This window comes from Phoca vitulina, unplaced genomic scaffold, assembly GCF_004348235.1.
Source record: "Phoca vitulina isolate PV1807 unplaced genomic scaffold, GSC_HSeal_1.0 scaffold17, whole genome shotgun sequence".
NCBI lineage: Eukaryota > Metazoa > Chordata > Mammalia > Carnivora > Phocidae > Phoca > Phoca vitulina.
The window spans coordinates 34,793,956-34,809,829 of NW_022589720.1; the positions used below are offsets into that span (position 1 = coordinate 34,793,956).

General features: G+C 39.4%; 1 protein-coding gene across 4 annotated transcripts in view; it reads left to right on the forward strand.

The window, feature by feature from the left end:
• Nucleotides 1–1,286: 1,286 nt before the first annotated feature.
• MRPS30 (mitochondrial ribosomal protein S30) overlaps nt 1,287–15,874 on the forward strand; it is a 35,317-nt gene continuing 20,729 nt past the window's right edge. The window contains exons 1-6 of one of the 4 annotated variants that reach the window (XM_032415252.1): nt 1,289–2,438; nt 3,816–3,961; nt 5,272–5,377; nt 6,669–6,845; nt 8,727–8,888; nt 13,140–14,351. In XM_032415252.1, the coding sequence (XP_032271143.1) occupies nt 1,853–2,438; nt 3,816–3,961; nt 5,272–5,377; nt 6,669–6,845; nt 8,727–8,888; nt 13,140–13,168 (1,206 nt within the window). In that variant the 5' untranslated portion in view covers nt 1,289–1,852 and the 3' untranslated portion in view covers nt 13,169–14,351. Of the gene's footprint in view, nt 2,439–3,815; nt 3,962–5,271; nt 5,378–6,668; nt 6,846–8,726; nt 9,093–13,139; nt 14,352–15,874 lie in introns of those variants that run through there. The other 3 variants (XM_032415253.1, XM_032415251.1, XM_032415254.1) reach the window with 3 other exon arrangements.

Here is a 15,874-nt window from a genome sequence, read left to right on the forward strand (position 1 = left end):
CCCTGCATTGGGCTCCCTGCTTAGCGGGGAGTCTGCTTCTCCCTCTCTCTGGGCCCCTCCCTCCCCTCGTGTTCACGCTCTGTCTCTCATAAATGAATAAAATCCTTTAAAAAATGTTTTAGCTATTCCTTATCTGTTGTGAGCAAGAGTTCTGTGATTTTGCACAAAAAAAAAGTCAGAAGAAAAATAATATTCTCTTTGGAGAATGATTGTGAGATTATGAGAGATGACCTATATGAAGTATTTAATATAGTACCTGGCATAAGATGTAAACACTTAGCTTCCTTCCTGTTGATTCTAAACCAAATTGTTCACACACACACACACACACTCATACACACCTCTCCCCTAGTGGTACTTTATATTATGTTTTCAGTTTTATGTAAATGTGTTATATATGCAACCAGGTAAGAAATATGCCTTGGGTAAAAAAAAATGTGTGTGTGTGTGTGTGTGTGTGTGTGAAGGAAATAGCTGAAAAGGACGAGCTGTCACTCTCATCCACATCTGTACATAGATAATATCCTGTTGCCATTTCCTTCCCATATCCTCAACTTTAGATATAAGAAGCTCTGGTAAGGACTACAATCACCTGGGCAGTTTCCATTTCATCCAAACATCAACAGAACTGTTCTGATGCCCAACCACAAGAGGGAAAAAAATAAAAACAAAAAACAAACCTGTGATTATAAACATCACGCAACTCATCAGAATTTGTTTCTGAATAAGATATTGGCTATCACTGACAAAATGCCAGTGTCCCTTTCCACGTTAGCCCACTGCCCTCCTTGCTGTTCCTCCCATTTTCCAGATACACTGTGGCTTTTGCCCTGGCTCAGATTTGTCCTCTGGATATCCACATGGCTCTATCCTTCATCTCCTTCAGATGTTATTCAAATGTCGCCTTCTCAGGGGGCCTTCTCTGCCCTGTCTATTGAAATCACTCCACTCCACCCAATACGATTTGGTCTCCTTCCCTGCTGTATTTTCCTATTGTCTCCTATCCCTGCCTAACATAGAACATCTATATCTGATCATTTGATATATTTGATTAGATGATTTTATCCACTAGCACGTAAGCTCCATGAAGGCCATTTTCACTGCTGTTTCCTTTGTACCTAGAACGGTGCTGGCATATAGCAGTCACTTGATAAATACTTACTGAAGAATGAAGTAGAGAGGGTTCACAAAATCCTTTTGTGGTTTTTATTGTTATTTCCTTTTTTTCCAGTTAAATCCAACTAAACGTATATTCCCCGTTTTGTAAATTAGGGGAATTAAAACAAATTATATATCAATTAACATAGAGAAACATATGGAATTATTTTTCCACAGATTAGCAGTGGTCATCTATGAGTTATGCTTGCGTCATTTTAAAAGTAAGCACGTATTAGCCATAAAACATTTAGAACAATATTTTCCATTAAATTTCAACTCTAAGAACTAAGACAAGAGGTGGGATGTGCCACACACAAATGAAGCCAATAAATGCTAGAGGTTCCGGTGCAGAAAGTTCCTAAATGATTTTTGGCAAGGGGTTCGTGCCGCGGTCGGAAGAGCAACCTAGGTGGCGGCAACTCCTACTTAAAACTTTCACTCCTCCCAGCCCGGCCCGCGGAAAACCTACAGGAAGCGAGTTCTGCCTCGGGTCTACGAACGCTCCGGGGCGCTGGAAACTAAGTTGGAGAAGGGATCTGATTGGCTAAGAAATGAATGACGCAACGTATCTCAGGCCCACTGAGAATCCGCCTCCCCAAGCCTGGCTCAAATGCCGCTTTCGATTGGTCCTTAACGTCAAGAGCGCAGCGACATTTCCTGAAATTAACCCCTGGGTCCGAAACCTTGAGCAAAGATGGCGGCGGCCAGGTGCTGCAGGCTAGCCCTCCGCGGGCCGGGGCTGTCATTGCACACTGCGGCAGGGGCCGCCGTCACGGCTCCAGAAGTGACCGGCCCCGATGTCACGGCGGCCCCCGTCGCGCGCTACCCGCCGATTGTGGCCTCCCTGACTGCCAAGAGCAAGGCGGCACGGCAGCGGCGAGTGGAGCGGTGGCAGGCGACGGTGCACGCGGCCGTGTCGGTGGACGAGAAGCTGCGAATCCTCACCAAGATGCAGTTCATGAAGTACGTGGTTTATCCGCAGACTTTCGCTCTGAACGCTGACCGCTGGTATCAGAGTTTCACCAAGACCGCGTTCCTGTCGGGCCTGCCGCCGCCGCCAGCCGAGCCCGCGGAGCCCGCGCCCGTCCTGGACCTGGAGGCCTTGCGCGCCGCCGCGTGTGACTGCCTCCTGCAGGAGCACTTCTACCTGCGGCGCAAGCGGCGCCCTCCCCTCTACCAGGACCGCGAGGCTATGGCCTCGCCCTTCCTGGATCAGCTGGTGGCCACCCTCATGGGCCTGCTCAGCGCGCACAACCCCGCCCTGGCCACCGCCACCCTCGGTGAGCCTTGGGGCTGCCACGCCGGGCGGGGGCGGGGGGGGGCTGTTCCTTTCTTTCTTTCTGCATTGTTAATTATATTTCTAGTCCTTTCGCGCCTCGCTGGGCGCCGCCAGGTTTAATAGCAGTCACTGCGCCAAGAATCTGGAGACTGGGTTCCCTTCCGGCCCTGGGCTGCCGCCTACTAGCTGTACAGCCTTCCGCGATTCCAGGGTTTGGTTCTGCTCTGTGAAGGTCCAGCCAAATGGAATGGAAGAACAGTGCTGGTTAGGAGAAGGGGCTCTTAGAGGGCGGGGCAGGCCGGAAGTTGGCTTTTGGCCCTTCCACCAAAAAGTTACATGACTGCAGGTCAGTTCATTAACCTCTTTTGGGTTAAAGTAGTTTTTCTCATTCTCAAGATGAGAATTACGGTAATAGTACTTTCTCGTAGAAGTGAACATTAAAGGTGATACTGAGTAAAATTAACATTTACTCAGTACTTAACTATGTACCAAGCCCTGTTCTAAATTTTTATGTGCCAACCAATTTAATCTTCGCGATGACCGTTTATAGTAGGTAGCATTGTTTTATGAATGGGAAAACCACCCTGAGGTACAGACGGTAAAATGAACCTAGTCGGAGAGCCTGTCGCTGGTAGATTTGAGTTCAGGATTCAAACCTAGCCATTTTGGGTTCCCAGGAAACAATCAGAAACTTCTTTTAACTGCTCAGTGCAGACATGAAAAATTAACGGACAGTTTTTAAAAATCAGTGTTTTTGAGGTATTCATTACTTTATGTCTACTGTCTGGTAGGTGTTTTAATAAATATTTATGGACTTAATGTTGTTATAACTGTAGATGTGTGTTCAGCTGAGTCCTGTAGTGTGCGTGTTACTTCTGTCTCAGTTGGGAAGGAAGTGGTCTTGAGAGCAGCCTTGGGGATTTTGGCTACTGACTGTTGGCCTAGGAGAACTTGACTTTGTCAAGACCCAGGTCCCTCTTCTATAAAACGGAGGTGATGACAACTGTACGCATACCTTTGAGAGTTATTGTGAAGATTGATTTAGTAATTCTGACTCCTATAAAAACTTTTTATTTCTGGTGAGTGATACTCCTTTTGGTCTTATTTTCTTTATGTTTATTCTTAACCGACAAACCTCTTCCATGACAGTGTTTAGTGTGTGATGGATGGCACAAGTAGACAATAAATGTTTGAGCATTATATTTAAGTCACAGTCATTTAAGTTAAATCATCGTATAACCCAGACTCTATCTTACAACAAAGAGTAATTTTTGATAATTTTTAACTTCCACAGTTATTAAGTTCTGCATTGATGGTATTCTAATAATAACCAAATGGATCTAAATGATTAAATAAAATTTTGAATATCTTTTGATAGATTGTAAACGCCCAGTTCACTTTTACTGGTTGCGAGGTGAAGAAATTATTCCTAGTGGTCATCGGAAAGGTCGAGTTGATGCTTTGCGATACCAAATAAATGATAAACCACACAATCAGATTCGAATATCCAAACAACTCCCACAGGTAAGGATTTATTGCATATATATCTACTGATATCTGATGAGGAAATGTCATAGGCAGCCTAGGTAATGGGCTTAGTAGAATAAAAAGTTTTAGATGGATCCCTTTCGAGTTTCTTTCACATACTTCTCATCTGAAATTCTTTTTCAGCTTTTTAACCTGTTATGGTATGTATAGTGCTCAAAGGTCAAATAATAATTTTTAAGCAGGATTAAGGCATCAGTTTTCAGGATCATACAAATCTTTTCTTTTTCTTACTATAAAAAACTTTGGGCTGCCTGGGTGGCTCAGTCAGTGAGGGTCCTGGGATCAAGTCCCCATCCGGCTCCCTGTTCAGCGGGGGAGTCTGCTTCTCCCTCTTCCTTTGCCTCCCCCCCCACCCCCCGCCGCTTGTGTGTGTGCGCGTTCTCTCTCTCTCTCAAATAAATAAAATCTTTAAAAATACCTATAAACAATTGATAATAGTTTATGATTGTAATTTATGATAGACTACACTACCTAATCATAAATCAAGGCATTTTTATAATTATAAACTGGTCATTTTTTTTTATTTATAGTTCTTGTGGAGAAAATAAGTATATTTTGAGTGTTGTCTGTGTGTCTGAATACACACGCACACGCACATTTTTTCTGTAAAAGTCCAGACAGTAAATATCTTAGGCTTTGGGGGGCCACAAGTCTGTGTTGCAACTATTCATCTTAGTTCTTAAATAAGAAAGAACAATGAAGAAAGGAGAGGGGGGACAATGATGGAGGATGAGATAAAGGAAGCCAGACGCCAGATCTCAGAGCTCATTGTGAGGCATTGGGATTTTATTACAGAACCTTAAGTAGTAAACTGTAATATGTAACCAGATTGATCCTACAGATGTACCATATGTAAATGAATGTGCCTGACTGTGTTGCAGTAAAACTTTATTTGTACAATCAGGTGGCTGGCTGGATTTGGCCCATCACAAGATGGTGGTGTTACCAAATCATTTTGTAAAAAACATCTCATCTTAAGATTTTTAAGTCTATTAAGAATGTGAGTTGGGATGCCTGGGTGGTTCAGTCGGTTAAACGTCCGCCTTCGGCTCAGGTCATGATCCCAGGGTCCTGGGATCGAGTCCTGCATCAGGCTCCTTGTTCAGCAGGGAGCCTGCTTCCCCTTCTCCCTGCCGCTCTCCCTGCCGCTCTCCCTGCTTGTGCGCTCTCTCTCTCTGACAAATAAATAAATAAAATCTTAAAAAAAAAAAAAAAAAGTGAGTAAAATTTATACATTAGTACTAGTGTTGCTGTGAATTCATTTATGACTTTTCTTTTTCTTGAAGTTTGTGCCGCTGGATTATTCTATACCTGTCGAAATCCCTGTTATAACTTGTAAGCCAGACAAACTTCCCTTATTCAAACGACAATATGAAAATACCATATTTATTGGTAAGTTTTTCTTTTGAAATATTTTGCCATCAATGTGTCCGAAGTATCCTGTGCAGATTTACATAATTCTTGATGACCAAGAAGTTCAGGTAGTTTACAAGCAATATAATTCATAATCTCAGGTTGTTGTAATATGCATGAAAATTGGGGGGAAAATATTCTTTCAGCTCACCATTTAAAATTTTACTTGTTTCTACTGAACTAGCAGCATTTAACTTTAAAAAATAGTTTTACGTATTTTTATTGATTCATTATGTAGAAAAAGTAATTTGTCCTTTTTCGGGAGTAAACCAGTATAGCCAGACTTGAGGCAGTGATTGACTTTTTTATAAAAGTCTTCTGTTTGTGCCACGCTCTGTGATAACCATTAGGAATATAAAAATTAATAAGGCCTGATGTCTGCCCTTGTGTGGCTTATACTTTTGCTATCTTTTTGTCTATTAATTCCAAGTTGAATTAATAGACAAAAGTTGAAGATTTTAAGAAACCAGCTTTATACTAGTCCTCCAGACGTATTTTATCAGCCCCTTCAGTGTCACTGTGGTCTTAGAGTGTGAACTGTGGAACTTTTGGTTGAAAAAACTTTACTACTAAAGTCAAGAATATCAACACATCATAAAATATTGGCTCTCATTTTCCTTACTTGGAAATATAGTATAAAAATCATTTTAAAAAAAAAAATTAGGAGCAAGGTATGTAATTATTACACTAAAATGATAAAGGAGACTTTTTTTTTTAAAGATTTTATTTATTTATTTGACAGAGAGATAGCACAAGTAGGCAGAGAGGCAGGCAGAGGGAGAAGGAGAAGCAGACTCTCCACTGAGCAGGGACCCTGATGCGGGGCTCGATCCCAGGACCCTGGGATCATGACCTGAGCCGAAGGCAGCCGCTTAACCGACTGAGCCACCCAGGCTCCCCTAAAGGAGACTTTTTAATGAAATGTTGGTATCATGTGGAGAGTAAGACAAAGAAAATAACGTAGCTCCCAATGATGAATAAAAGGTTTGAAAAAACTAAATAGGGAATTTTAAATAAATTTCACATACATTCTTTTGACTTATCCTGTGTCATCAGAGTGGGCTTGATGATAGCTAGCAGACTGTACTTTCATGTGAAGTTTAACTTCATTATAATCAATGAAATAAATCAACCTTCCCACTTGTATATTTCGAATACTGATCACAGGATGTGTGGAGGAGAAGGATGGGTTTGAAGCAGAGACTAAGGATGTGTGCTCCAGATGTTCACATGTACTTTTCATCTGAAATGTTTTTATTTTGCTCTTCAGGCACAAAGACAGCAGACCCATACTGTTATGGTCACACACAGTTTCATCTGTTACCTGACAAATTAAAAAGGGAAAGGCTTTTGAAACAGAACTGTGCTGATCAGATAGAAGTTGTTTTTCGAGCTAATGCTATCGCAAGCCTCTTTGCTTGGACTGGAGCACAAGCTGTGTATCAAGGTAAAGCTAATTTCATGGCGTTGTTCTTGGAAGGTATCTGTGACATTTTAAGAATTTAATTGTTTCTTTGGGTTAAGTGTTGTAGGTTGAATCTTAACATTTTGAAAACTTGCAGTGACACAAAACACGGTTGTTTTAAAATTCATAATTAAGTATTTTACATTTGCAATTGGCAGGTGGTGTGTAGATAGTTACTTTGATCTTTTACTTTGACCACTTTCGTGTGAATGAATTATTTTCTGATGTTCTCAAGTAGGTGAAAGACTGTAGCCAACTAAGTCAACTCTGTAGATGATAGCAGCTTTCTGAAGCTGGAAAAGGAAATGCTTTGGTGGATTAAATTTTAGATTAAATCACAACTATTCTGTATAATATCTTTGAAGGCTATATCCAGGATGTGGATTAAGAGATTGTTTATTCATCCAATAAATAGTGAATGCTTTTTAGGAACCAGGCGGTGTTGGCCTTGGAGATGCAGTGTTGAATGAGGCAGGCAGATCCTACTGTCTTGGAGCTTATAGTGAGGAGAGTAAAAGATAATAAACATGTAGTATTTTTAGCTAGTGGTAATAGTAGGGAGGAAATACACTACATAAGGGATAGAATGGCTTACCGGGTGCAGGTATAAATGAGATACGGGGCCAAATCCATTTAAATGGAGTAATTCAGGGGGTGGTCTCTAAAAAATGACATTTGAACGAAGACCTGACTGTTGAGGAGCTGCCTGAGCACAAACTTGGGGGAAAGACACTTCCAGGCAAAAGAAATACAAGTCTCTGAGGTAGGAACAGGCTTGAGGTGTTTAAAGAACAATGAAGAAAGGAGAGGGGGGACAATGATGGAGGATGAGATAAAGGAAGCCAGACGCCAGATCTCAGAGCTCATTGTGAGGCATTGGGATTTTATTACAGAACCTTAAGTAGTAAACTGTAATATGTAACCAGATTGATCCTATATGAGTTCCCAGGAGGAATTTAATACAGATTTAATTATTTCTAGGCTCACCTGTTTTCTTCATACATATATATAATTTAGTCTTTTACTCACAATTTTTGACTTAAATGGAGAGAATAGGAATAGGATTAGACAGAAGCAGAAACAGGAGTCTTTCTCAAAGGCATTAGAATGGCACTGTTTACACTTTAAAAGTAAAGTGCTTCTTTTTTCCTATATTTAATTACAAATGCTAACAATATTATTCATTGGCTGTCTTCATGAAGGCTGATAGAAAATATGTATGAGGAAAGAACATTACTGCTTGGTCCTAGGTTAAAGCCAGTCAGTCTAGAACAAGAAGCCAGAAAATATGAGTAGTAAAGGTATTAAAGGCATCCTGGAACCTATGACACAAGATAACACAAGGTGAAATAACAGCAGCTCATAAAACCAATTTCAAAATATGTAAAGGAAGAATAGAATTTGTCTAAGGACATGATTGAAGTCCTTAGAAAGTCCGTTTTTTTCTGAAGGTATTTTTTTTGTAGATTTTGGTGAAGTAAATGGCCATAATGGTTATTGGGTGCTAGATGCTACTGGTACCGGGAAAATGAACGAAGTTAGTACTAGATGTAGGGGAGATCTGCATCGATAGAGCTTGCTGCTTTTTTTAGATGAAGTGAGTTAAGGTTGAAAGCTGTTGAAGAGTGAAGTTGTTGAGAATGTGTCATGAGTTTGGGGATATCAGAAAGGAGGAAATAATTTTTGATGCAGAAATAGAATATAGGATTAGAATGGAGAAGATGAGGAAACTTTGAGATCTTCGGGAGTTTGGTAGGTAAAATAATTTAGGTTTTAGGATATTTGATACCTTCTAATGTGTAAATGTTTTGTTTTGATAAAATATATTCTATGTGTAAATTTCAGTATAACTTTTTTCTGTAGGCTTTTGGAGTGAAGCAGATGTTACTCGGCCTTTTGTCTCTCAGGGCGTGATCACAGATGGAAAATACTTTTCCTTTTTCTGCTACCAGTTAAATACTTTGGCACTGACTGCACAAGCTGATCGAAATAACCCTCGTAAAAATATATGTTGGGGGACACAAAGTAAGCCTCTTTATGAAACAATTGAAGATAATAATGTGAAAGGTTTTAATGATGATGTCCTGCTCCAGGTAGTTCACTTTCTACTGAACAGACCAAAAGAAGACAAATGACAGCTGTTGGAAAACTAAGAAGAAATAATTGATTCAGGACTTTGGGAATACTTGAGTTTCACTGAAGGAAAAATAAAGGGAGTTTTAATGATGAGACTTGTCAAATGCATTATTTTGAGACAAATATTTCTTATGTTAACCTGTGATTAGACCTCTCATTTTGCTCAGAGTACACACTGAAGGATTTAATTTTAGATAGAATATGTTGTTTTAAGGTGATTTTATTCATATATGACTAATTGATGAGACCAATTGAGCTATCTACAATACCTGGTATTAGTTGCATGTGATTTTGAAAGTAATGGAAGGACAGTAATTCAAAAGTTTGAGAATAGGTAGATGTGTTATATTTTTATTTTTTGTTTTTAATTTTTTCATTGATAAATAATACAGAGTTTCAGAGTCCTACCCAAACTGCTTTAAAATTGGAACAATATTTTGCAAGTATAGGAAACTGAGGCCCAGAGGAGTTAAGTGACTTTTCCACAATTTCACAGTTGATTAATAATATAACTGATGAATTATATGCAACTTAGGTTCTTAGCACTCAGAAGTAACGTTAACAAGCGCAGGACTGTTATTTAACGCCAGCACCTAACACATGGCGCAGGGTACTCGATACATATTTGACCCACGGGCACCGGGCTGGCTCATTCAGTAGAACATGCGACTCCTGATCTCAGGATTGTAAGTTCAAGCCCCATGTTGGGTGTAGAGATTACTTAAAAATAAAATCTTTATATTAAAAAAAAAAAGATGAAGAAGAAGTAATGTTAACGTATTCTGTTCGTGTTTTGCTCTATCCCAGAGATGAGGAAACTGGGTTTGCTATGTTTCAGAATCAGTTGTCAGTTAGTAAAATTGTTAATCTTGTTGAGAATTAAGATTTCATTCAAAACATTTTTAGTGAGAAAAAGGAATTACCTTTGTATAATCATGCTTACTGTTTTTATTTTAGAACCTCCTGTTGTGAATTTTTAAAACACCCAATTAGGTACTGTAGTCATATGACAGATTGCCTCCCTTCCTCCCTTCCTTCCTTCCTTCCTTCCCTACCTTTCTCCCTCCCTCCCTCCCTCTCTTGCTCTCTCTCTTTCAAGACAGAGGCCACAGTTATATTGATTGATTCCTCAGCTAGAAGCCTAGGGATTATTGCCATAGATGATTGCTAAACTGAAGGAATAGCACCTGAAAGATGTTACTCAGTTCAGCCAAAGGCTTGCTTTGCAAGGCTTTGTGCTGTGTTCCATCTTTAGCACATTATTTTCAGTTTACCCAGAAAGCCATGTCATTTCACACCACCATTTGTTTATTTAAGCAGTTTACAAAGCTTGGAATACTGTCCTCTACCTTTGGTCCTGTCTGTTCAATCCATATATTGCGTCCCCATTCATCCTTGATGGAAAAATGCAGATGTATAGAGAGCAACCTTACCAAACTCCAAGTACAGTGATATTTCTCTTAATGTTAGCTTTCACGTTCTAACTCTTTGCGTCTTGGGCAATTTGAGTTGCCATCCTTTATTTCTGCCCCCATAAAACAAAATTACCTTACAGAGTTTAAGGATTAAATGAACTAGTGCATGCAAAAGTGCTTTTAAAATTCTATGTAATTAAAATACTTAGGATTCAGTTGAAATGCCATTGCTTTCCCTAAGCTGATTATATTTAATTCATGTTTAATTGTCCCATCCTTTGAATACTTAAACCTTTCGTAGCACCTGTTTCATTCTCTCGTAATAATTTTTCTCATCCCAGATGGAGAACACATACCACATACATACCATAATACACATCAGGACCTCACCTAACACTATATTCTAGAGAGTGGTCTAGATATTTTACGTATATTAGCTTATTTAATCCTCACAAACATGCCATGAGCTAGGCACTATTTTGCAGATGAGTTAACGGCACAGAAAACCCAATAACTTACTGAAGAACATATACTACAATGTGGCAGGTTTGAAATGTCAGCCCTGGTGATCTGACTCCAGACCTCCTTACAACCACTCTGGTGTGTATTCTTTACTAATACATGTAGACGTCAGTGCTACAGAAGTGCAACAGTGACATAAATTAGATAAAGGATGGGTTAATTCTGACGAGTATGAATCCTGGAAATGTGTTTCGGAGCAAGTGGTATTTGAATTGGTTCTTGAGAGAGGGTATTTTCCAACAAGAGGACAGTAAGTGGATGGAACTCTGAGTGAAGGTGGGAAGCTGCAGGACGGACTGGGGAAATAGGCAGTAACTTCATTTACGCAAGTTAGATGTGGCCTAAAAGCAGTTGGGGAGAAAAATTACTTACCAAGAAACAAAAATCTAACTGGTCTCAGACTTCTGCATAACACTGAGCATTAGGAAACAGTGCAGCAGTGTCCTAGACTTCCAGAGGAAAAGCTACAACAAGAAGTCTAGAACCAGCCAAGATAATAGACAATGTAGAACAATTGAAAAAAAAAAATGTCAGGATGCCCAAGTCACTTACAAAATCAGTTTGTGGAAGTGTACTATAGTTGATTAGCAAATGATAGGAGGAACTAATGAATGGAGAATCAAAATGAATATAATGAGTACACAAAGTCATATCAGGCAAAATTAAGCATAAAGCAGAGCTAGCAATATTAATTTCAAGCAATTTAAGGCAAAAACAAAACTCCAGTGTTAAAAGGTCATTAATATGTTGTAAATTGCTATCAGTATATGAAATGTTAATGTAAATCAAGTTGGAGTAACTAAAAATAAGGAATAACTAGTAAAATTAAAGTTTGGTACTTTTTTTTTTTTAAAGATTTATTTATTTATTTGTCAGAGCGAGCACAAGCAGAGGGAGCTCCAGGCAGAGGGAGAAGCAGGCTCCCCACTGAGCAAAGAGCCCGATATGGGACTTGATCCCAGGACTCTGGGATCATAACCTGAGCCAAAGGCAGACACTCAACCGACTGAGCCACCCAGGTGTCCCTAAAGTTTGGTACTTTAGAAAAAAGTTTTAAAAATGTGATAGAACTTTTTTTTTTTTTTAAGATTTTATTTATTTGACAGACAGCAACAGTGAGCGAGAGAGGGAACACAAGCAGGAGGAGTGGGAGAGGGAGAAGCAGGCTTCCCGGCTGAGCAGGGAGCCCGACGCGAGGCTCAATCCCAGGACCCTGGGATCATGACCTGAGCCGAAGGCAGATGCTTAACAACTGAGTCACCCAGGCACCCCCAAAATGTCATAGAACTTGTATACAAAATCATTGATTAGATTATAGAAAGTCTCAGGAAATTTTTTTTTTTTTAAACATTTCATCTACTTATTTGTCAGAGAACACAAAGGCAGAGGAAGAAGCAGGCTCCCTGCTGAGCAGGGAGCCCAATGCAGGACATGAGCCCAGGACTCTGGGATCATGACCTGAGCTGAAGGGGGACGCTTAACCTACTGAGCCACCCAGGCGCCACTTCAGGGAATTCTTAAAAGCCAGAATTATATAGGTCATGAACTCTATCCACACCACAGCATATCTAAAAGTTACAGTTTTATAATCAGAAACGTAATCATTTGAAAAAAGTGTCTTTTATAGAGTTGCTATTAGTTTGCCTGGACAGAATATTCAATATATAATCAAACATTCCTAGAGCTATATCACAATCTAAAAATGAATGCTATCAAGGGGTGCCTGGGTGGCTCAGTCATAAGCGTCTGCCTTTGGCTTAGGTCATGATCCCAGGGTCCTGGGATCAAGTCCCGCATCGGGCTCCCTGCTCTGCAGGAAGCCTGCTTCTCCCTCTCCCACTCCCCCTGCTTGTGTTCCTGCTCTCGCTATCTCTCTCTGTCGAATAAATAAATAAAACCTTTAAAAAAAATTTAAAAAATAAAAATGAAAGCTATCTTACTTGCCTTTTCATTTTTAAACAGATACATTTTTATATAATCTAGACATTTGTACATTTCCTATGCTTGACAAATTTATTTCTTTGACCAAGAAAGCATTTTATTAATGTAAAAATAAAATTTTTAAATTTTAAAATGTAATAAATTACATATAAAGTTAGTAGGTTATAGCCAAAGTTATTCCGAACACGTTTACTCTTAGGGATACGTGAAGATGCTGCCGGATATAACCACTAAATAAATATAATCCATCTTCCCTCTGCAGCTGTCAACCAACGTGCTTTAATACCCTGAGAAAAATGATATTTCTATTAAAACACATGGAGTAGAATGTAAAAAGCCACATTTTTTAAGAGAGAAAACGAGAAGTTCAAAGAAATTTTCACTAATCTCAGAACTCTGGTGCCAGGAATGGCCAGCAATCCCCGTACCGACAGATGAAAGATGACTCCAAACTTTGCCGTGAAAGAGACGAGAAGGCAAGGGGGTCAACGGTCAGAGACGAAGACCCTTTGCTCTTCTTTGCTCTCACCTTTATTCGTGCTTCAGGATAATCCTAAATCTTTATTACTCTGTTTCTCAAGCAAGTGATGTGTGGCAAGGAGTCTTGCAGAAAATAGAAGACTGATTACGGGAAAGATACAATGCGCTGATCAGCCTGTTCAAGGAGTTCTGCTAAACATAGCTTTAGGGGACAATGCATACATCTCTTAGATCACAGGGTGGCTGTTTGGGCTAAGCTAGCTTCAGGGAAGGTAACTCCCCACGGCATTCCTCGGGCAGAGTGATTTGCAGGCCCCAGCATTCCAAGGCCTACGCCCTTCTCAGAAACCTTCCCTGCCCCCAGCGGCTTCCGTGTTACATTTTAGCAAGCCGGGTACTATGGATGATTTCATATTCTACATTAACCCCAACACTCTAGAAGAGCTTCAGATCTTTGGCTCTTCAGTCTTAGATTTGAGACCCATTTGTCAGTTTACTTAATGGCAAATTTATAATGCTATGTGTTTATATAAAATAAGAAAATCAGCATTTGCCAGAGAGTTAAAAAAAATAAGGAAAATTAGAACAAAAATATAAATGTAGAAGATGATTACACAGAAAAGAAAACAGAATTGACAAATAGATGTGGTAACTGGTTCTATATTCTAGCCTTTCCCGTGTCAGTAAAAGATAATATTCTGGCAAATCTAATCAAGAGGGAAAAGAAAACACTTAAAATTGGAAAAGGTGATGTAATATATATGATGGAGACTCTGGATAAGAAAATACAAAAATAGAAAATTTGGACATTTTTCACTGAGAAATGTATATAAAATTAAAGCAAGTAAAGATAGAAAAATTGGCCATGGAAGAAACTGAAAATGTTTCCGAGAAACTTCCTGCAAGGGCCCAGAGTGACAGAGTTTACCCATAGATTCTTTTTTTTTAAAGATTTTATTTATTTATTCATGAGAGACAGAGAGAGAGAGAGGCAGAGGGAGAAGCAGACTCCCAAGGAGCAGGGAGCCCGATGCGGGACTCGATCCAAGGACCCTGAGATCATGACCTGAGCCGAAGGCAGACGCTTAACCATCTGAGCCACCCAGGCGCCCTACCCATAGATTCTTAAGAATTTCCAGGAAACAACCTAAATTTTGGAATGCTACTCAGTTCGTTTTATTAAATGCTCATTTTTCCAGTTAAAAAAAAATCACTAAGAAATGTATAAGTTAAGTGCACATTTCATTATAAATGCTGAAATCCCAAATAAAATGCTTACATACCAAATTCAACAGTTATTAAAAGAATCCATCCTAGTAAGGTAGATTTAATCATGGAAATTTGGTAATGGATGGATGTTAGGATGTTAGGAAATAGCATATGCTAATAGAGGACATTAGTGGTTCAAAGGAGAAAAATAAGGCTTTTGATAAAATTCTTACTCTTGTTTAAAAAAGGAAAGAAACATAGGTAAGTATTAATAGAAAGATATTTTAATGAGAGCCTTATATTAGTTAACTCCTGACTTAATTTAATGGTGAAACATAAGTGTTATTCCCACTGAAGTCAAGTAAGACTACCAACTTTGACCTTTATGTGTTTTGTTTTCTGATCCAGTCCAAGTGCTAGAATCATAGAAGTAGGTATTAACTTAAGGTTTGTTGAATGGATGTAAACTAATGAACTAATGAACTTTCTAGTTTGATATTTGGTGTATCTCCTTATTTATTTGCACCTTTTATATCTCAGCAAAATTTAGGGTTTTCTTTTTTTTTTTCTTTTAAAGATTTTATTTATTTATTTGACAGAGAGAGAGAGTGAGAGCAGGAACACAAGCAGGGGGAGTGGGAGAGGGAGAAGCAGGCTTCCCGCCGAGCAGGGAGCCCGATGTGGGACTCGATCCCAGGACCCTGGGATCATGACCTGAGCCGAAGGCAGACGCTTAACGACTGAGCCACCCAGGCGCCCTAGGGTTTTCTTTATAAAGATTGCCACACATTTATTTATGACTAGATTTTGTGTAATTGTGAATGAATATTTTCTTTCCAATTATGTTCATAGTTTTTAAAAATGGCTTTTGTACTACTATTGATTGATATATGTTTATTTTGTAAAAGGCAATCTAATTAGCTCATTAAATCAATAATTTTTTAGTTGAGGGGCGCCTGGGTGGCTCAGTCAGTTGAGCGGCTGACTCTTGGTTTCGGCTCAGGTCGTGATCTCAGGGTCATGGGATCAAGCCCGAGTCAGGCTCTACACTCAGTGCAGAGTCCTCTTGAAGATTCTCACCCTCTGCCCCTACCCCAATGTAGGCGCACCCTCTCTCTCTCTCAAATAAATAAATAAATCTTAAAAAAATGTAAAAACCTTAAAAAAAAAAAGAATGTTTTAGTTGATTCTCTCGAGGTGTATAGGTCCAATCTGATTTGGGTTCCTCTAAAACTGCTTATTAGCATAGACAGTCATTAACCTTCATGTAGCAAAATCCACTGGTCAGTTAGTTCTACCTTATTTTAC